Here is a 20,946-nt window from a genome sequence, read left to right as displayed (position 1 = left end):
CAGCGATGCGTCAAATATATGTTGCCGGCGTTTGCAGTTGTTGCGGGCACACCCACTTTTGATGCTCGCACATGAAGGCTAAGAAAATATATAAAGCTTTCACGACTAGTAAATCGAGTGTATACATAATCCTAAATATAAGTTTCTAGAATGTATTAGAGGCGTGGCGAAACGGAAAAGTTCTATACTATATATCGTGCTTAGAGCTAGATGAATAACTATTGATTGACATACAAATCATTTGCTCTGTTCACTTAGGCTATATCAAAGTTGATCAGCTTCCTTATTGGCATGCATTATGCAGTCGTATATACCCGATTGAAGCTCTGTTACTTGTTTGGTTATTCGGCATTGTTGTTGTTATTGTTGCTCTGACCGCAAAACGTAATTGTGTTTACGATCATCTATTGAGATTTTCTTGCCTTGCCAGATGCAACAGGTCACGCCCCTGATACACACCCGCCCATTGGCCTGTTATCGCTGCCTCTCTCCCTCTCTCTCCCTCTCTCTCGATGTAACTCTCACTGAGTCTGTCTCTCCTGTTCGCTTACTTGTCTAACGCATGTCAATGAGCCTTGGCCAGATATTTTCTTTTGGCAACAGCTTTTCCCCATTCCTCAAGTTTGGGGCGCTGGGTGTGTTTGTTCCTCACTTATCTTTCGCTCATATTTATGTTAATGTGTCTGTGCGCCGAACATCAAAAGCAGCGGAACGCACAACCACTCAAAATGCTAACTAACGGCTTTTTGTTGATTTTGTTGTTGTTCTTTTTTTTTGCCAGTGATTCTGGTACGAGCCCAGCCAGCAGATCGGGCGAGCACACAAGGAAAGTGTCTTATTGGAAAATTTATGTTTCCTTTGTTATTTTCGGCTATAATTAATGCATACGCACTCCTTGAACTGGGCCACGGGGCGTGGCAGTCGTCGCAGGCGTCGCTAAAAGTTAAGTACGCCCTTCGTTATGTTGCGTGGCAGCAGCGCCAACAAAGGTGTTGCTGGTGGGAACTTAGCACAAACCAAGAGGAGTTGCTGCTCAGCTGCTCAGCTGTATTCTAGCTAAATTTAAATTATCTTGCTAAATGCAACTGCCACATGTTGCAGGCAGCAGCCATCTACAGTGGCGGCAATTAAAAGCATTAAACGTTGCTGACGCTGACTGATGTGCTCAAAGGATTGCAGGCGACATAAAGACAGCCAGCAATAAAACGTGGCAATCCGGTGCAAGCGACTGCCTAATACCTGCTCAGGATTAAGTGCTTTGAAAACTGCAGACAGATGATGAAGGCAAGCTAAAGCTAATATGCTCATTTACCTTTTTGAGCAAGCAAAAACAGACAAGTATTTCTTGCTGCTGTTGCTGCTGCTGCTGTTGCTGCCGCTGGCTGCTGCCCAGCACTTTCAATCTCTTAGCCTCAGTCGCTGCCTACGTGCACTCACCGCTCAGACAGTTTCCTGCTGCCGCTGTTACCTTTCCACTGGTCAGCCCTCGGCCTGGCCCTCGTGCCTCCCCCTTACCATTCCCCTCACCCAGCGATTCCTCCTGCGTCTTGTGCTTGGCCACAGCTTTGTCTACTGATTAATCACTTTGGCGCGTATAATAAATTAAAAATTTCAGCAATTTTGAAAGTCAATTAATCATTGGGAGGCTTCGCTGGCCGCTTTTTTGTTTGTTATTGTGTGCTCATGATGTGTTTGTTGCTGTTTGTTGTGGATGTTGCTACCTTTTTGCTGCCGTTGCTGCGGTTGCGGCCGTAGCGGCTGTTGCCGGCACATAGACAGCGACGGCAACTCAAAAATGTCAGGCCATGACTACGCGCCGCACATTTCAGATGATGATGAAGTAGCCGGGCCTCGACGGCGGTAGATCAAGACAAGGCGGCACTCGGTTGGTTCTACGATCGTCGGTCGACTAGCTGAATGGTTACGGGAGCAATAGCAACTGTTGCTGCTGCAGCAGCCGTTAGAGGTGCGGCTCGTGGCTGGCACTTTCTTCCTGGCCACGGCGACATATTCCGCAGCATTGATAAATGAATGTGAGGGTCAGTTTCGTTTGGGCTGCTGCCTCAGTTGCTGCTGCTGTTGCTGTTGCTGTTGCCGCTTCATTTCGGCAGCAACAACTTTCGAGATATACGCGCATTTGTCAGATAAAGCTGCAACGCCTTTACCATTGTCAGCCTGCCACCGAGTTGAGTTGAGCTCTTGTTGCTGTTGTTGTTATTGTGTTTGCTTTGGGCCCGTAAAATATGGTCCCGTATCGCGAGCAGCGAGTGTTGAAATTTAAGTTTTAATTTAAGCGATATGAAGGGCAACTCCCAGGTCCGACTCCAACCCGAACTCCAAGTCCAAGACCAAGTCCAAGTCCAGTCCAATCCAGTCTGAATCGCGCACGAAATGAAGCCATTTTCATATTTATGAATTTGGCCCCTTATCGAAACGCTTCAATTGGCCATCGAGCGAAGCGGCAAATTAAATATGGGCAGCCATAAACGATACTGACAGCCCAGTCTGGCCAGCAGCAGCAGCAGCAGCAGCAGCAACAGCAACAGCAACAGCATCAGCAGCAGGAGCAGCAGCAGCAGCAGCAACAGGCAGTCAGGCAGGAACTTGCAGAGTTGCGTTCGTCGTCTCCAGCTTAGCTGAGTTATTAAGGCATCTTTATGGCCAATCTCAATGAGGTGTGAAGTGCAATCGTTTCGGGCTTTTATTAATACACAAAACATATTTTATTTGTTTGTGGCCTGGCAGATCGCAAACGCACGCTGATCGATTGGAAGCGAAACGGCCGACTGTGGCCAATAAGATTTGGCATTCCATTCCCATATATGTACATATATTTAAATTTCTTTCAGGTCGAAAATCGTAAAAGAGTTTCTGATTTGTCATTGTTGTTGTTGCTGTTGCTGTTGCAGTTCTTTTTTGGTGTGTCTTAGCCATGTCGGAGGCTATCTTATCTGGCACATCTTGCCTGCCATTGAGTGGGTCTTAGGCTACATTTTGACCATATTTAATATTTGTGTTGCCAGCAGCTGTTGGCCCTTGCCGCCTGCCGCATGCCGCTCTGACAGCTGAGGTCGTTCACTTGTCGTCTTAATTAAGTGCGTGCAACAACTCGCTGCCAGCAGCAGCAGCAGCAGCAACCACTGCAACAGCAACAGCAACAGCAACAAGAGATGTCTGCAAACGTGCTTTAAGGACATTTTGACTGGGGCAACGCGAGGCTGTCAATGAAATCCCATAAGCTGACAGTTGCTCGACGATCTTAAGTTCTTTTGTGGCCAGTTGTTGTTGCCGTTGCATTTGCATTTGCAATTAACTGAAAATGGTGCTGTCCTGCTGCTGCTGCTGCTGCCTGCAGCTGGCCTAATGATAAATGTTGTCATTTACTGTGGATGCATGTGTAATCAGCGTCATGTTGCTAACGGTTTATTGTTAACAAACAAATGGTTCAAATGGCGTGACTTCCTGCCAATTTCTAAGCACAACATTTTGGCAGGCTCTATGCATCTCGATTTGTATGTGGCTGTTGCTGTTGCTGTTGCATTTAAATTTGAATTTGGGAATTTGAATCGCATTTCGGCTGTGCCAAGTGCCAAGGCGAACGAAAAGAGCGAAAAAAAAAATAAATAGCTTAGCAGACGATCGCGAAATTCACGCCATAAGTAGAATGCGATTTTCGCGCGTTGTCGCAGCGGCTGCCCCTGCCCCTGCCCCTGCTGCTGTTGTTGTTGTTGTTGTTGTCGCGTGTTGCTGCGCTTGTTACGGTGCCCAAATATGAGCAACATCACGAGAATCGTGCGATTTGCTTTGCATATATTTTACAATCCTCAAATCCAAAACCCAATCCCAATTCCAAACAACATTCGGCAACAACATGAAACATCATTACCCAAAGGGGGCAACCTTTTCGGCGGGTGCGGGCAGAGGCAGAGGCGGGGGCGGTGCGACGTTGCGACCCACGACAAAGCAAAGAGCAACAGCAGGAGAACGTAATGAAGTTATTTGTCCTGGGGCCAAACGAAATCAACGCACATATCCTTTTTGGCAATTGCAACGCGCTGTCGCATAAATCATTTGCCACTCGCATGAAATTGGGCATAAATTTGCTCCACTTTGCCATGGAGCAGCAGCGGCAGCGGAGGCAGCGGCGGAGGCAGCGGCGGAGGCAGCGGCTGGAAGCAGCGGCTTGAAGCAGCCGAAAAGTAAGTCGTTGGCTTAACGAATGCGCAGCTGCTCCAGAGTTGGAAGGCATCTGGTTGTTTGTGTGTATGTTTGTGTGTGTGCTCAAGAGGCGCTTCTTGATGAATGCCATTTAGAGATGAGCCCTGCTGCATGTGGCTCGGGATGAGTTCTCGGCTCACGCTCTCCGTCTCTCTCGCACATAATCTTAATTGGATCTATAGCAAAATGTTGAGCACTCACGCGCTCATCTCTAATCCGAGCCGCACCCACACGCCGCAGGCGCTGTCCAGCCAAACTCTCAGCTCGAAATTAGCTGCGAATTCGGTTATTAAAACCGCATACGACTCACTCTCTGCTGGCAACGGACCCAATTTGTTGGGCCGGACTTGGCCGGGAGGAGGTGGAGTGGGAGGCGCAAGGACCCAGTTACCAGCTTCGACCCAGACCCAGACCCAGTTTCTATAGCTGTACCCGTGGTACCTGCTGTGATAAATCAACGTGAGACTAATGCGCGCTTAACACGCGAATTATGATTTTGCAAATGATGTGAATGTGCCAGACAGAGAGCCAAGCAGCTCGCGAAATGTTGCACGGACCAGTGCCACTGCCATAGCCACAGCCACAGCCAGAGCCAGAGCCACAGAGTCATAGCCATCGTAAGTTGATTGCTTTATAATCGCCTCAGTTTTGGCCTGGCCGACGCCTTGGCCAAAGCATCCAAGTGGCATTTAATTGCAGTTTAAAGAGTTTGCCATGGACAGGTGACCCCTTGAACTATCGGTAATTAGTTTTGGCCAAGACACACGACAAAATCAACAGCGAATCAACACATGACCGCCCGCTCCCCTTGCCATTTAACAGCTGACACAGAGACCCAGTGCTGTCTCTGCCTGTCCGCCCTGGCCATTTAACCCACTTATTATGACTGCCATTTATAACGACAGTTGCTAGGCACTCGGGCTAGCCAGCAACAACAAACCAGAGGCGATGCATGCCACAGCCTGCCCGCCTGCCCGCCTGCCTGACTGCCTGCTGTTGCCTGTGCGTTAAGTTCTCGCCATCATCCTTGTGACCAGGCAATTGCTGTTGCTGTCGCTGTGGTTGCTGCTGCTGCTGCTGCTGTTGCTGCTGCTGGTTGCTGTTGTGTGGGCGTCCTTTTGACCCGCCGCATGTCGTTTATGGCCAACGCTGCTGCTGCCTTTGCGGTGGCCATTTTGTGGCCGTCCTTGTTTGTCCACCGCCCAGCATTGTAGCCCTTTGTGCGGCCGTAGGTCGTCACACACAGTCACGGCCCGGCCACCTCCGCATATCGGCCGCTCTCCGATTACCCCTTTTGTCAGCGCGGCATCTGACAATGGCACAGTTTTGCATGCAATTGACTCTCACAGCTCGTTGCTTTTTACAGTCCAAATGTGCGTTAAGGATGAGCACATAGAAACAGCCATGAGGGCGGAACATGTATGCTGATGCTTAAGATTAAAGTAAAATCGACCTTATTAAATGGCAGAGAGAAATCCCTTAAATGCTACTGTAGTTGCCTTTTGTATAAATAAATATAATCTTCAGTCCTACCCTGGACTTGCACCTGTATGGCCAGCGAATGTCTGAATTTGTACGCATTCGTAATTCATGTGCATTAGTTTGGTTTGTGACTTATAAGCCGGCATTGAAGCTTGAAATAATGCCAATACAATTCGATATCATAAATATTTTATGCACCATACGTTTGCCCTTTTGTTGCTGCCTTAACTTTGCATACATTTTGTCAATTCGGGCGCGGGAATGGAACGCGAAGCTCGCAACTGCAGCAGTAAACAAAACCAAACAAAACAAAACAAGAGAGAGCGAAAAAAAAAACAGACGAATGCCTATTAGGCTGCATATTAAAAAAATATGTATACATGTATATATGTATGTATATTTGCAAGGCCAAATAAATAACAGAGCAACAATATACGAGCTGGCCAGGCGGCAGGCGGGGCCAAGCGGAGAACAAAAGCCAGCAACAATACAAAGAATTTTAGCCCTTTTTATGATTATGAATGCACGTCAGCATATTTATGTAAAAATTATGCAATTTGCTGCCGTTCTATGTGAGTGCGTGGACTAACTCAAGGGAAGGAGCCAACCAGCCAACCAACCAGCCAACCAACCAGTCAACAGCAAAGAGACAAGATACAAGAGACCAGAGCCAAGAGCCACATCAGTTGAACTTAGCCAGTCAATCAAAAGTTGACGGGCTCGTCACAGTTGTCGCTGCTGTTGTGCTTGCAAAGGGACAACAAAAAACTATAAGAGAGAGAGCAGAGACTGTTAGAGAGAGATGGAGAGGGAATGCATCTTTTGAGCAATTTGCAAACCAAAATGTGTATTAAAATTTATGACGAGCTCAAGTCGAAAATGGGCGATGGATTGAGAGATAGGAGCGGTTTGAGAAAATCCACTAATAAAAAGCATAGGCATTTGCGATAGCGTGCCCATGGCTCAGAAATACCCTGCAAAGTGATGATAAATAAAATAAATATATTACTATTAGATAAATTCAGCTATTATATATGTATATGAATATATCTATGAAACTTTAAATTATAGTTTATACATGTATACTAAATGTCGAAAATTCAAAATTAAATAGGCTAACATTACGTTTGCTTGGTTATTCGGAAAGGAAAGTCTCGCTGTTTCCCTACATGTGTTTTCTTAATTGTGTTATTTTGCTTTTAGTAAATGTAAATTGTTGGCTCTTGAGTAGCAACAGTTATGCATACAGTCCATTACTGTGCACGATCCCTATATGGCATATCGATCATATATTCAGAGAATGTCAGAAATTAGCATTGCGAAACGGCGACAGGACAAGATTTCAATGCGATGAGACTGCAGATTGACTGCGTATCTCTTGTCGTTTGTATCGGGTTCTCCTCTTGTGGCTGGATCATTCGCTGTGATCCTCATCATGATCGCATTGCCGAAGCATGTGGCAACTACACACACACACACACACACACACACACACACACACATGCAGCTCGTATTGAAATTCACGTCTCTGTTAGCAATTGTTGTTGTCACTGGATCGGCTTTGTTGCAATGATTGGCCTTAACTTTCACCAGCAGATGCTGTTCGATCTGGTTGCTGCTGTTGTTGTCGTCATCGTCGTGATGACTTCGCTTCACCCTTGGTCTCGTGTGGGCCACGTCAACAGGGCCAGAAGCAAATTGTTAAGTTATTTGTAAATTTTTACGTTTGACTGCTTACATGTTTTTTTTATATCTATATGCAATCGTACTATTAATTTTTATTGCAAATAACTCCAAAGCTGCCTGTCGTCCCTCTTATCATGTTATATTGTCTGCTCTGTCAAGAATTTTTGCTATTTAAGTTCCACTACTTCGAAGCCTTTTCATTAAAACCTTTACACCATGGAAAGCTTTCATCATAGATGGCACTTGCTCCTCGTGGCGGTGCTCTTCTGTCTGTGTCCTGTGGTATCTAAGCCCAGCCAAGTGGAACGGATTATCAATGGTGAAAATGCAAGACCGAAACAATTTCCCTATCAAGTCTTTTATGATGTTGAAATAAATAAACAATGGCATGCAAATTGCGGTGGAACTATAATTGGTAAGAGGACAATTCTTACAGCAGCTCACTGTTTGTCTGGCTATATTAAGTAAGTAAATTCTGAATAAGTATATGAATTGACCTTTATTACACTTCCTATTTCTTTCCAATTCGAAAAAAGCGAAAGGTTAAAAATTTACCTTGGAGCCGTGGATAAAAGTAATAGCACAGAAATTGGACAACAAACTGTGATCGTGGAAGCTGGAAATTATGTGATTCATGAAGAGTGGGATAACATAAAAATTATCTATGATATTGCTTTAATTAAACTACCAAAGGATCTGGAGTTCAATCAGTATATTCAACCAGCTAAATTGCCAGAACCCTATAACCTTTATGCTGATAAAAATGCTGTTATCTCGGGTTGGGGCAGAGCTAATGGTGTGTATTAATATCAATAATCAATAATTCAACAGTGCAATATAGATTTCTAATATCTTCAGGTGGTTTTTATCCTTCGCATTTGCAATATGCGAACGTTATAACTTTATCGAATGAGGAATGCAAGCGTAAATTTCCTTCTAAAATAAAGTTTTTTTCACACTGGCTATGTACCGCGACCAATAACAGTGCTGCAGGGAGTCGAGACTCTGGTGGTCCACTGGCAGAAAGGAACGCTGACGGCTCTAGTACTGTGATTGGTATCGTATCGTTTGGATCTTCGGATTACCTTTCCTATTCCCCAGATGTATTTACTCGGGTTTCATATTTCCTTAACTGGATCGCTCAACACATCAACGAGTGATAAAAATATATACAAATATCATGAATTTTGTATGATAATATATACAGAATAAAAATAGAGTTGCTTACAATCATCAATCTATGTTTCAGTGTTGGCAAGCTCTAAAATTTTAATATGTACATATGCTTGATTCGCATCTTTTGGCATGGATTGTATTATTGACTGGTTGTTCGTTAACTTACATATATGTGATAAAAGCAAAAACTGAACAAACTTGCGAACAAACTCTCTCTCCCTTTATCTTACTTTCTCCATATCTGGTCATCAGCTGCAAAGGAAACGATAAATATAATATAGCAGCAACAGGAACAGCGAATAGAACTATCAAATTTGATCTCGTTCCATTTCAGCGGATTTCCTTCCTTTATATACTTTTAACTCACTAAAACCTAAATAAACAATAACATGCACCGCCTTGAAAGATACTACCCACTAGACTATCGACATCGCTGCGACTAAGCCCTAATCTATCCCTACCTCTAGTCACTGAGTTTATATGTGAAGGCAAAAAAAATACTGATTGGCCCAAGAGCAGATTGCAAATAAAGACAACCAGCTAAAACAAATAATATTGGTATATTTTATGCTAAATTCAAGTTCTAAAGTACATTTAGTGTGTCTCTTCATAGTGTTCAGTGGATTTTGTAGTCGGCCATCCTTTACAAGGTAGTGAGTGTAGTGAGCCCTTCAGATTCTATGTAACCAATGTGCGAATATCAAATTCATTTAGAGTTACTTAAAATTTATCACAAAAAATGCAGAGCACAAATTAAACTATATAGAAGTTTTAAAACGTTATCTTAATGAAATTGATATTTTGTTATTTACAACATTGTTGCACAGTTATTATTTATTATTACAGATAAATCATTAATTGCCTGTCAGAGGTCTTATCATGATGTATTGCACCTGTCAAGAATTTTTGCTATTTAAGTTCCACGATTTCGTAGCATTCTCAGTAAAACTTTTACATTTCACCATGGAAAGTCTTCATCATAGATGGCATTTGCTCCTCGTGGCGGTGCTTTTCTGTCTGTGTCATGTGGAATCTAAGCCCAGCCAAGTGGAACGGATTATCAATGGGGAAAATGCAAGACCCAAACAATTTCCTTATCAAGTCTATTATGATATTGAAAAAAATAAACAATGGTATGGACAATGCGGTGGAACTATAATCGGTAAGAGGACGATTCTTACAGCAGCTCATTGCTTGGATGGGAGATCTGGCGATTTGTAGGTAAAAGTTGACTAAGAATAAGAATCGAACTTTCTAACACTTTATATTTATTTGTAATCCCGAAAAGTGAAAGGATAAAAATTTACCTTGGATCAGTGGATAAAAGTAATAGCACAGAAATTGGACAACAAACTGTGATCGTGGAAGCTGGAAGCTACGTGGTTCATGAAGAGTGGGATATAAAAAAAAAGATCAACGATATTGCTTTAATTAAACTACCAAAGGATCTGGAATTCAACCAGTATATTCAACCAGCTAAATTGCCAGAACCCAATAACCTTTATGCTGACAAAACTGCTGTTGTCTCCGGTTGGGGCGCAGTTAAAGGTATGTATATATAAATAAACAATCAATAAATATCTAACATTTCAATATTTGTAGGTTTCGTAACAACTGAGCATTTGCAATATACGAACGTTAAAACTTTATCAAATGAGGTATGCAAGCATATTATTATTAATGAGAAGTTTCCTTCACATTGGCTATGTGCCGCGCCTGGTGAAACAACGACATGCAAAGGAGACTCTGGTGGTCCATTAGCAGAAAGAAACCCTGATGGCTCTAGTACCGTTATCGGTATCGTATCGTTTGGATTTGGCCCTTGCGACCCAAAGTATCCCTCTGTTTTTACTCGGGTTTCATACTTTCTAACCTGGATCGCTCAACACATCAATGAACCCTAAATATTTTCTAAAATAATCATGAATATTATATAATGAAGACGTACTAAATGAAATCTGCATGGCCTTTAGTACCTTCTTTGTTCTTTTTTCGATAGAATTCAACTTGCATAAGTTACACAAAAACTAATAATAATTTAATAAAAATTCAACTCATTTGTTTTCTGTATCCCCTGTATTATTTGTACGCATGCAGAGTGCACACTCCGTCTGCCAGATGTGCACAAAAAGTATGGGCTACTCTTAGGATGACATTCAACTGGTCTCTTCGAGGGCTTTCACTAGACACAAGCACACTTTTTGCTTATACATGCTGATGATGATTCCCCTCTTTTTTCCATATACATATTCGGAATGTTGGTTTTCTTGTGCTTTACCTGTCTGCTCTGGAACTATAATTGGTAAGAGGACAATTCTTACAGCAGCAAAAACTGAATAGCTTACGCACAAGCTCTCTCTCCCTTTATCTCACTTTCTCCATATCTGGTCATCAGCTGCAAAGGCAACGATAAATATAATATAGCAGCAACAGGAACAGCGAATAGAACTATCAAATTTGATCTCGTTCCATTTCAGCGGATTTCCTTCCTTTATATACCTTTAACTCACTAAAACCTAAATAAACAATAACATGCACCGCCTAGAAAGATACTACCCACTAGACTATCGACATCGCTGCGACTAAGCCCTAATCTATCCCTACCTCTAGTCACTGAGTTTATATGTGAAGGCAAAAAAAAAACTGATTGGCCCAAGAGCAGATTGCAAATAAAGACAACCAGCTAAAACAAATAATATTGGTATATTTTATGCTAAATTCAAGTTCTAAAGTACATTTAGTGTGTCTCTTCATAGTGTTCAGTGGATTTTGTAGTCGGCCATCCTTTACAAGGTAGTGAGTGTAGTGAGCCCTTCAGATTCTATGTAACCAATGTGCGAATATCAAATTCATTTAGAGTTACTTAAAATTTATCACAAAAAATGCAGAGCACAAATTAAACTATATAGAAGTTTTAAAACGTTATCTTAATGAAATTGATATTTTGTTACTTACAACATTGTTGCACAGTTATTATTTATTATTACAGATAAATCATTAATTGCCTGTCAGAGGTCTTATCATGATGTATTGCACCTGTCAAGAATTTTTGCTATTTAAGTTCCACGAATTCGTAGCATTCTCAGTAAAACTTTTACATTTCACCATGGAAAGTCTTCATCATAGATGGCACTTGCTCCTCGTGGCGGTGCTCTTCTGTCTGTGTCATGTGGAATCTAATCCCACCCAAGTGGAACGGATTATCAATGGGGAAAATGCAAGACCCAAACAATTTCCTTATCAAGTCTTTTATGATATCGAAATAAATAAACAATGGAAAGCAACTTGCGGTGGAACTATAATTGGTAAGAGGACAATTCTTACAGCAGCTCATTGCTTGGAAGGCAATACAAAGTAAGTAAATGCTGAATAAGTATATGAATTTACCTTTATTACACTTCTTATTTCTTTCCAATTCGAAAAAAGCAAAAGGTTAAAAATTTACCTTGGAGCAGTGGATAAAAGTAATAGCACAGAAATTGGACAACAAATTGTGATCGTGGAAGCTGGAAGCTACGTGATTCATAAAGAGTGGGATCGGTACACAGGGAACAGTGATATTGGTTTAATTAAACTACCAAAGGATCTGGAATTCAACCAGTATATTCAACCAGCTAAATTGCCAGAACCCAATAACCTTTATGTCGACAAAAGTGTTATTGTCTCCGGTTGGGGCGCAGTTAAGGGTATGTATTAAAATCAATAATCAATAGATATCATAAATAACATTTCAATATTTGTAGATTTCGTAACAACTGAGCATTTGCAATATGCGAACGTTAAAACTTTATCAAATGAGGTATGCAAGCGTTTTACTAATATGAAGTTTCTTTCACATTGGCTATGTGCCGCGTCTGGTGAAACAACGACATGCAAAGGAGACTCTGGTGGTCCATTAGCAGAAAGAAAGCCTGATGGCTCTAGCACCGTGATTGGTATCGTATCGTTTGGATTTGGCCTTTGCAGCTCTCCCTCTGTTTTTACTCGGGTTTCATACTTTCTAACCTGGATCGCTCAACACATCAATGAACCCTAAATATTTTCTACAATAATCATGAATATTATATAATGAAGACGTACTAAATAAAATCTGCATGGCCTTTAGTACCTTCTTTGTTCTTTTTTCGTTAGAATTCAACTTGCATAAGTTACACAAAAACTAATAATAACTAATAGTAATTTAATAAAAATTCAACTCATCTGTTTTCTGTATCCCCTGTATTATTTGTACGCATGCAGAGTGGATTTTCGGCAGGATGTGCTACGATATGCTACGCAATCGATTTCTTATTAATTGTTGGTCTTTGTCGCTCTGTCGCTACAGCACTGCAAAAACTTTCGAAAGCACGTAAATTTTATTTCTAATATTTAAAAGTATTTCTTAAGAGCACACTCGGTCTGCCAGACATGTGCACAAAAAGTGTAGCCTACTCTTAGGATGACATTCAACTGGTCTCTTCGAGGGCTTTCACTAGACACAAGCACACTTTTTGCTTATACATGCTGATGATGATTCCCCTCTTTTTTCCATATACATATTCGGAATGTTGGTTTTCTTGTGTTTTACCGGTCTGCTCTTACATGCTAATTTATTGGCAATGCGGCCCTGTGAAATGTTGAAAATGGGTCAATCCCATATGCTTCCATATGCACTGCCATACGGATGCGCTGGTTGACTAGATCTGCTAAGGGCTTCAGCTCAATATGGTGCATATGGCATATGGTATATGTTATATGGTATATGGCTGACCAATTGATTTTGCAGCTAGTTGCTGTGAAGTGGCTTAAGAGTGGCCAATTTTCACTAACAGCCTCGAGTGCTATCAGCAACAGCACTTAAGGGCTTTATCGGTCTGCCCAAAATGAACTGAAATTTCATTTTCGTATATCTTATCCCAATAGTGCAGAGCAAAGGGTCATATTGTGCTTTCGGCAGCCAGCTGCCAACTGCTGCTGCTTTCGTAGTCGTTGTTCTTCCTCTTGTAGTTGTTGTTGTTGTTGTTGATAAAAAACCTTTAGTGCATGAGAAGCATATGAGAACTCAGCAGCCTGGCAGCTTGGCAGCTTGGCCTGGCCTGGCCATGTGTAAACATGGCTGCGTGGCTGTGAGAGTGTGTTAAAATGTTATCGCGCTTTCTCAACGCTTGTGCAGCAAATATTCAACTAACAAGCGACTGCTAGAGCGATGCCTGACTGAGCCAAAACAGACGACTTGGCTGTTGGGTTGGTTGGTTGGTTGGTTGGTTTGGGCCAGGCCAAGTGCCGCCGCCTTCGCCTCCGCCACCTCCCTGATGCGCATTCTTAATTGGAGCAACGCTCAGCTGGCAGCTGTAATTGTTTGGCTGTTGCATTTTCGCGCTCTCCCGCACGCCAGTTAACAAATTCCCAGTCGCTGCTGTTGTTGGTTCACTTGGCACGCTTTTGTGCCACGTATGTAAACATTGGTAATATTTGTTGGACACAAACTGTCCGCAGTTGACCTGCATTCGCCAGAGAGAAAAGCACTCACTGATTGCTGTTAACCTTTGCCCAATCTTGCTCCCCCTCATGCTCTCGCTCTCCCTGTTTCTCTCTGTGTCTCTCAATCTCGGCTGGAGTCCGCACCTGTCGTTGTTGATTTTAATAACTCAATTTTATGGCCCTGGTTACAGGTTTTCTTTTTCTGCGCTGCGGTTATTTATTTATCTATGTACAGATAGCTCTAGCCATGTCCTTTTACCGACTCGACCATGATTAATGCCAGCCGGCGAGAGTTGCCTAACTCGTTTCACATTTAGCATTGCCAAAATATTTCATAATTCATTTCGAAGACAGACCTGGTCACAGGCATAAAACAGCTATAAATGCGCATACAAAGTTTTATTACCATTTCACAAGTTGGCCATACGTAAACCACTCTCTATGCCATTCCATTGGCCTAAGCACAGACACACACATTCTCATTCTCTCTCTCATTTGCCTATTAACGTTGCTCTGGTGCGCCATAAATCTAAAAGATAGATTTATGCAGCATCTTCATGTGTATGTGTATGTGTGTGTGTGTGTGTTCTGTGTCCATATCTGTATCTGTAACCCACAATCAGTGCTTCAGTGCCTCAGTGTGTGAGCTTGTACCAAATACCGCATTTATTTTGTACGTGTCGGTCTTAACATTCAATTTCCTGTACTGCTTTTACTCAGCTTCTCGGCTGGCACATGAGTCGGCCTTCCACAGGCAGGCTCCTCAGTGCCTCCTCCTGTACAAATGAAAAACGATGTCATTTAACAAGCAACACTTATTTCCAACTGAAAGCTGTATAGTTGTTGCAGCTCTGAGAGGCTTAGCACTTGGCATCCTCTGCGTATACGCAATATCCAGTGAGCAGAGCAATTCCCTGCGGAATAGCCCGACTGGCGAAGTCAGCCCAGCTGCTGCTGTTCAATGCAAAACCCATGGCCATGCGTCATTCGAAATGCCCGGCAGCACTCAAAAGATCAAAGACAACAACAAGCATCAAAGCAATTCTATTGTCGAAGAGATTTAAAGGCCATCGATTCCACAGCAAACAGCAACAGCAACAGCAACAACAAACGGCAAACAGCAAATACGCGATTAGGGATCGTCTTTGCATTGTTTCCAGCTAAGCTTGGCAACGATTCCTGCTCATATGAAATGTTTGGCAGTAAATTTTCCAGCTAAAACATATTTTATTCATTTCGATTGCTGTGCCGTGTTTCTACAGGTGTTTAGAGCATTCCTACGTGCAATTCAACGTGCATATAATTTCGGAAAATTGTTTTCAGTTTAGTTTCTCGACAATATTCATTTGCTTGACTACAGTTACCACTGTGAATGCCAACTTGGCCATCTGTAAGGGGAAATCGCTATCATACTTATCGGAGCTCTTGATTTAGTTGCCCTCACCTCAATGTTGGTTCTCATGCAGATCGGAAAGATACCGCCGGCAACGAAGGCAATCGGCTGCTGAGTCTGATGCAGAAAGAATGCAAGAGTCACCTTATAGCGCTTGCTCGCGCTTGCCCAATCCGAATGAAATATGGCGTGAGTCAGATCCATGCAATCGTCTGCAATCAGCTCGCTGATGAAACAAAAGGGAAATGTTTGGATCATCAAGACCATAATGAAGACCGACGTGGCCAGGCCCGTCCAGATGGTGGAAAAGAACAGTAGATTAACCATCCCGAGACCCAGGCACAAGCCAATCACTAGAAACTGAGCAAATATGGGGCCCGTTACAATTGGTCGATTAACTTCCGAAAACCTGTGAGCATTTCGAATTTATTTCTAATCTTCAGTAGAATTCTGCTCCACTTACTCCAGAATATTCTTGTGATCTTTGATGCAGTTGACCAGCTTCGCGTAGTTCTCATCGTCGCTTTCGCTCTGGTTCTTGCGCAATCGCTCAACGCGCCTAATCAGAAGTTTCAGATGATTTCTTAAAACGATGCCGAAGATTACCGCATAGACGTCTATGAATTGATCCATGCTGACGGCGGCGGCTCCCATGACAGATTCCATGCAAGCTGCCAACCAAAAGGCTTGCGTACTCGAACGATAGTCCAAGAACGGAATGTAGATTCCCCAAGGGGTAGACCCGGTTAGAAAGGAGCTCATGCAGGTCAGCACGGTGTATGAGGCGTACGCTATCTGATAGACCATATAGATGAAATTACAGCGCGCGACGCAGCGATGTATGTCTTCGCCGGCTCCCTCCTGGAAGCACGGCCTATCCAATATATCGAGTAGGTTCTTTATCTTCTCGAAGCGCCACAGATTCGGTAGGATAATGGCGATCTTTACTCCCAGGCAAGCCGAATTGAATGAAACCTGTATAGATGTTAGAAAATCTCCAGGCGTGAAGCCCCTAAAGTTGACGAAGTAGCTGATGAAGAAGCCAAAGGGCAAATAGGCGCCAGATAAGCCCGTTACTAAGAACGCATAGACCCAGTATTTCCAGTAACTGGGATGGTCCCTCGATGGCGGCATCCAGCCAACAAATCGCATGCCCCTCTCCAGATACTTGAATGCATCCCGAGATGGCAGCAAGTCACCCAGCGATGGCGGCCGCAAGTACTCAAACAGCATATTTCCAGAGATTACTTCCTGACTCACTGAAGCTCGGAGTAGAACTGCAAAGGATTTCTTATACGAATGGACTATTTATATCATTTCCTTTTCATATCACATTTGGAAATCAATGCATTTCCTTACATGTTATGTAAAAAGTCTTCCATCTGCAATAGTTCTCATAGAAGTTGTCATAACAGTTGCAAGATATAATTTTCACAGATTGACAGTTGGGCGTAGCTCGACTAAAAAGGGCGTAGCCCAATGTCAAATGCAGCTGGATTACAGCACATAAGTCAGATGCACGATTGGTCAAGGTCCCTGTATAACTAATTAGTCTTATATCTGAAATATTGCCCTATCTCTGCGAAGCTCTTGAGGAACTTCGTCTGGCTTTGCGGACATATTTCCTAGCATATTATATATTCATAGTTTATTCTAGTTTTTGCATATTTTATTTGTCATGCTCGTTTGACTGATTCGAACTGGGCGTGGCACATGGCACAGCGCGAACAATTTATGCAGTTCTCAATGCCATTTGTCAGCTGTGGCTCCCGCAGCGCCATTTGGCCGAGTGTTGGTCGGGCGATAATTCTCCGGCTAAATGCTACCAAATTAGTTTGAAATTATCTTGTGAAATAAATCGCGGCGCTGTGAGCGGCTTTTTATTGCATTTTATGAGCTCAAATTATTTATTATTTGCCGCATAATTCGCTTCCGAACTGGTACGCTCGAGGCCTATGCGATTAAAACTGTTTTAAAAACCCAAAATACGATCAAAAACAACAACAACAACACAGAATGAAAATCAAAATGAAAATCAGTTTAGCAGGCAAAACGGCGGCAATTTGTAGCCGCAACATGTGGGCCCGGCGACCAGGTGGTAATTATTCTTAAAATCGTGCCTAATTACTCAAAATGGTGTTTACCTCAAGATTGTGAGCTGCACACTGACTGCCAAGAGTATGCGGCCAAGGCAGTTCAATGAAAAGAAAACAGAAATATGTTTATATAAAACTCTCAATAAATGGCAAATAGAGCTGAGATTTGAGTGTGCGTGAACTTTTAGCTAGCACTGTGCCTGCAATAGTTCTAGTCGTATAGAGATTGTGTGCGCCAACTGTTTCTCAGATCGAAACAAGAATTCAATAAACTGAACTTTTTTCAACCCGCTTCCGGGCTTTACGATTTTTGCCGTTTCTTTGGACAACTTCTGTAGACTTTTGCTTTGTTTTAGCCACCAACTGTGGTTGGCATTTTTATTATTGTTTGCCCGGTTGCCAGAGTTGTTGCTGCTGCTGCTGCTGCTGTTGGCTGGTAGCTCTTGATAGCCTTGTGATTTTGTTTCTGAAAGATTTGCGCCGCTTTGTCGGCCATGATAAATACACAGAAACAGCAAACAGTTTCAGGTTCTTATGTTTTTGTTGGTCTGTTCTATATACATATATAAAATACATGTATATGTATTTTTAGGTTTCGTTTTTGCTGCATTCTCTGCTCTGGTGGCCGCAGGACAAAATACCAGGTCTCAAATCACATTGTTGTTGCTGTTGTTGCTGCTGTTGAGTCAACAATTCAAGACACAATTTGGCATTTGTTGCTGCTGCTGCTGCTGCTGTTACTGCTGTTGCTGCTGCTGCTCATTGGCACTCAGTTAAGGAACGCATCCGTAGCAAATATTTCAAGTTAGACACAAACAGCTATGACAGTGCTCGAAGGACTTGGACCACACCTTGTCTTCGAGTGTGGATGCTGCTGCTGTTGCATACAGTTGGCCAGGGACAATTCATCAAACAGCAAGACAGAAATGAGCAACGGGGGTCGTCGCTGTGTTGACACTGACATAGGAGGCGCTGCCAGGCGGCTCCAGCTGAGTGATGACCGACGACAATCGGCGAAAACGAAAGCCCCAACAGCCAGCCAGCCAGCCCGACAGAGAGACATACAGACAGTTCCAGCCGCCGTCGCACTCAGAGCCTATGCTGGGCGATCGGAAACTTCCTGGAAATTAATTAAAGCTCTAACTGCGCAAAGAGCTGCAGCCGGCTCCAGCGGCTGCTCAATAATTATCGACGCTTATCAAAGGCCCCGTTACAGATGCGCGCGCACTCACATGAGCTGGCCACCAAGTATGGAAGCTGGCATCATCTAGCTGGAATGCGCCTCTTGGATGCTGCTGTTGCTGCTGTTGCTGTTGCTGCTGCTGCTGCTGCTGTTGCTGCTGTGTCGGCTTTTGTTCATTTTGGTGCGGTGCAATTAATATTCAACGCCGTTGGCTGATCATAATTTACGTGCTGAGTTTACGATGCGACTCCAACTTGGACTTGGACTGCGACTGCGACGGCGACTATGCTTGGGGGCGTAACCGCCAATCGCTAGCAAAGTGGGCGTATTCGTTTGCTAGTCACACAGGCGAGGCCAGTCAACAATAACGCATAGCATAGCTCGGACGGCAGCCAGAGTATCCTGTTGGCTATGTATTCTATTTACATTTAAGGCCGGCTTACACGTGTTTCTGCACATGCGTGCAGCAGACGCAGCTTGTTGCATGCCAACGCCAACGGCGATCGTATATATATGTATATAGAGGTACATATACATATATATATCATATATATAAATTGAATTCAGGTTTCACAATTCCAAATAAATAACGCAGCTGCCTAATTAGGCAGACAGCCAGAGTCGCAGTCTGCGCTCCTTTCGTCTGGCCACCCATTGTCAACGTTATGAGCCGCTCTGGAAATAGGGTTAAGAGTGACACCCAGGAGACCTACATATGCGAAGGAGTCATTTGCATTTGCATTTGCGCCGCCTAACGACGACTTGGCTTGGCTTCGCCGATCTGGAGTCAGGGCCGCTGCCATTCACTCTGCGGGCTCCAGGCAAATCTTTAAGATAGACCCGTCCGACCACAGACGACAGCTAGTCAGGGCAGTCACTCAGTCAGTCAGTCAGGGAGTCACTTGGCTGCATTTCACATGGATTTATGCAGTCATTCGCGCCAGTTTTTATTTTTGGTTTCCTTTTCTTCTTTTTCAGCTTTTTGTATTTCTCATTTTTGCCATTTCATTCGGTCGCTTGCGGTTATCAAAAATCCATCGATGTGGCCCGCAGTTGGAAACCGAGGGCAATCCCAGAGCCGTAGCGGTCATTAAAATATATATGACACCCACCAGAGCCACGATGCGATGTCTACGAGTAGTAGTTGGCGAGCACTCTCCCTCTCCCTCTCCCTCTCCCTCTCGCTCACACTAATAAGAGGCGGTTGCGCGTGCCCTGTGCCGTCTCTTTTCAGCATCAAGCATCAGGCATTGAGTGGTGCTTGTATGGTGGTGCTGTTGCTTCGTGGTGTGTGGTCCAATTAATTTTTCGGATAGAGCAATCAACATGTTTCTTTTTCGGCGTTTCAAGTGGTTGTTGCCTCGACTGTTGCTGTTGCCGTTGCTCTTACTGTTGCTGGTCTTTATGGCCGTTGTTCAACATGTTGCAGGTCAATTTGTTGCCGTTTGTCGTCCTCCGAAAATGTTTGGCTGTGACGTGTGTGGTCCACTCTGCTCTCTGCTGTGTGTTGCTCGCTTTCGAAGAGGTTTTAGTTCTCAATTAGCCGGGCTTGTCAACGCGCCTCATAATCCCTAATTAGACGACAAACAGCTCGTCTTTGGCCTAACCCCGTTTTTTGCCTCGTTGGCCCTATGTATAGCTTAGCGCAGCTCGCGCCCTACCTTGGCTTCAGCTTTGGCTTTGGCTTTGGTTTTGGTTTTTGGCTCGTTCGCATTCTTGTCTTAATTAATTTGATGGCAAAGTGCATTCGTGGCTCCATTTTGGAGCGTGTTGCCCTGACAATATTTGCCTTTGCCCCACTACCAATTGTTAGCCCACATTCGACGCGCCAGCCTCCTGCTAATTAGCAGAGTGTGCCCAAAGCCCATGTCTACATGTGACTATGCCAAGAGCTAGGTGTGTGTGTGTGTGTGTGAGCGGCTTATATGGCATTTTGGCTATGGCTGTGACTGTGGCTGACACTGCAAATGCAAATGCAAATTGGCAAAGATGAATGCTCCTTGCTTTCGTTTTGGATTTTGGTTTGTAGCCTGCCGTTTCTATTAGTGCTGCTGCAGCACCGTTGTTGTTGTTGTTGCTGCTGTTTGTATTGCTGTTGCTGTGACAACGAAGTTGTTGGTTTTCGGCATTGTCCTCAATCTAATCAGTGAAAAACCTGGTGCTTAAATTGCTGTTGTGTTTGGTTTGTGCTCCAGCAAATGATTTGCTGTGCTGTGGCCTCAACTTAATTAGAATAGACTCGGGATTATTGC

The 20,946-nt window shown here is 43.5% G+C and overlaps 4 protein-coding genes across 4 annotated transcripts; 3 read left to right on the top strand and 1 right to left on the bottom strand.

Moving 5' to 3' along the window:
* Nucleotides 1–7,769: 7,769 nt before the first annotated feature.
* On the top strand, nt 7,770–8,616 carry LOC108650185 (chymotrypsin-2-like). Its single transcript, XM_089259225.1, has 3 exons — nt 7,770–7,801; nt 7,923–8,182; nt 8,245–8,616. Exons 1-3 carry the CDS (start codon nt 7,770–7,772, stop codon nt 8,544–8,546), a joined length of 594 nt encoding a protein of 197 aa, XP_089115351.1. The 3' UTR covers nt 8,547–8,616.
* Nucleotides 8,617–9,489: 873 nt separating this feature from the next.
* On the top strand, nt 9,490–10,615 carry LOC149091406 (chymotrypsin-2-like). Its single transcript, XM_089259269.1, has 3 exons — nt 9,490–9,779; nt 9,851–10,110; nt 10,165–10,615. Exons 1-3 carry the CDS (start codon nt 9,526–9,528, stop codon nt 10,464–10,466), a joined length of 816 nt encoding a protein of 271 aa, XP_089115395.1. The 5' UTR covers nt 9,490–9,525; the 3' UTR covers nt 10,467–10,615.
* Nucleotides 10,616–11,642: 1,027 nt separating this feature from the next.
* LOC149091405 (chymotrypsin-2-like) lies at nt 11,643–12,669 on the top strand. The gene is made up of 3 exons (XM_089259270.1): nt 11,643–11,916; nt 11,989–12,248; nt 12,306–12,669. Exons 1-3 carry the CDS (start codon nt 11,669–11,671, stop codon nt 12,596–12,598), a joined length of 801 nt encoding a protein of 266 aa, XP_089115396.1. The 5' UTR covers nt 11,643–11,668; the 3' UTR covers nt 12,599–12,669.
* A 2,516-nt stretch (nt 12,670–15,185) lies between these two features.
* LOC108650662 (odorant receptor 42b) lies at nt 15,186–17,642 on the bottom strand. Its single transcript, XM_018099873.3, has 3 exons — nt 15,879–17,642; nt 15,467–15,824; nt 15,186–15,410 (listed from the first exon to the last, which is right to left on the bottom strand). The coding sequence occupies exons 1-3, from the start codon at nt 16,646–16,648 to the stop codon at nt 15,342–15,344; spliced, it is 1,197 nt and encodes a 398-aa protein (XP_017955362.1). The 5' UTR covers nt 16,649–17,642; the 3' UTR covers nt 15,186–15,341.
* Nucleotides 17,643–20,946: the final 3,304 nt, after the last annotated feature.

Source organism: Drosophila navojoa, chromosome 4 (genome assembly GCF_054131105.1).
Source record: "Drosophila navojoa isolate 15081-1374.11 chromosome 4, UAZ_NAV_1.0, whole genome shotgun sequence".
In the NCBI taxonomy this organism is placed as follows: domain Eukaryota; kingdom Metazoa; phylum Arthropoda; class Insecta; order Diptera; family Drosophilidae; genus Drosophila; species Drosophila navojoa.
The sequence above is the reverse complement of the archived record's forward strand: the minus strand, read 5'-3'. Positions and strand labels throughout refer to the sequence as shown.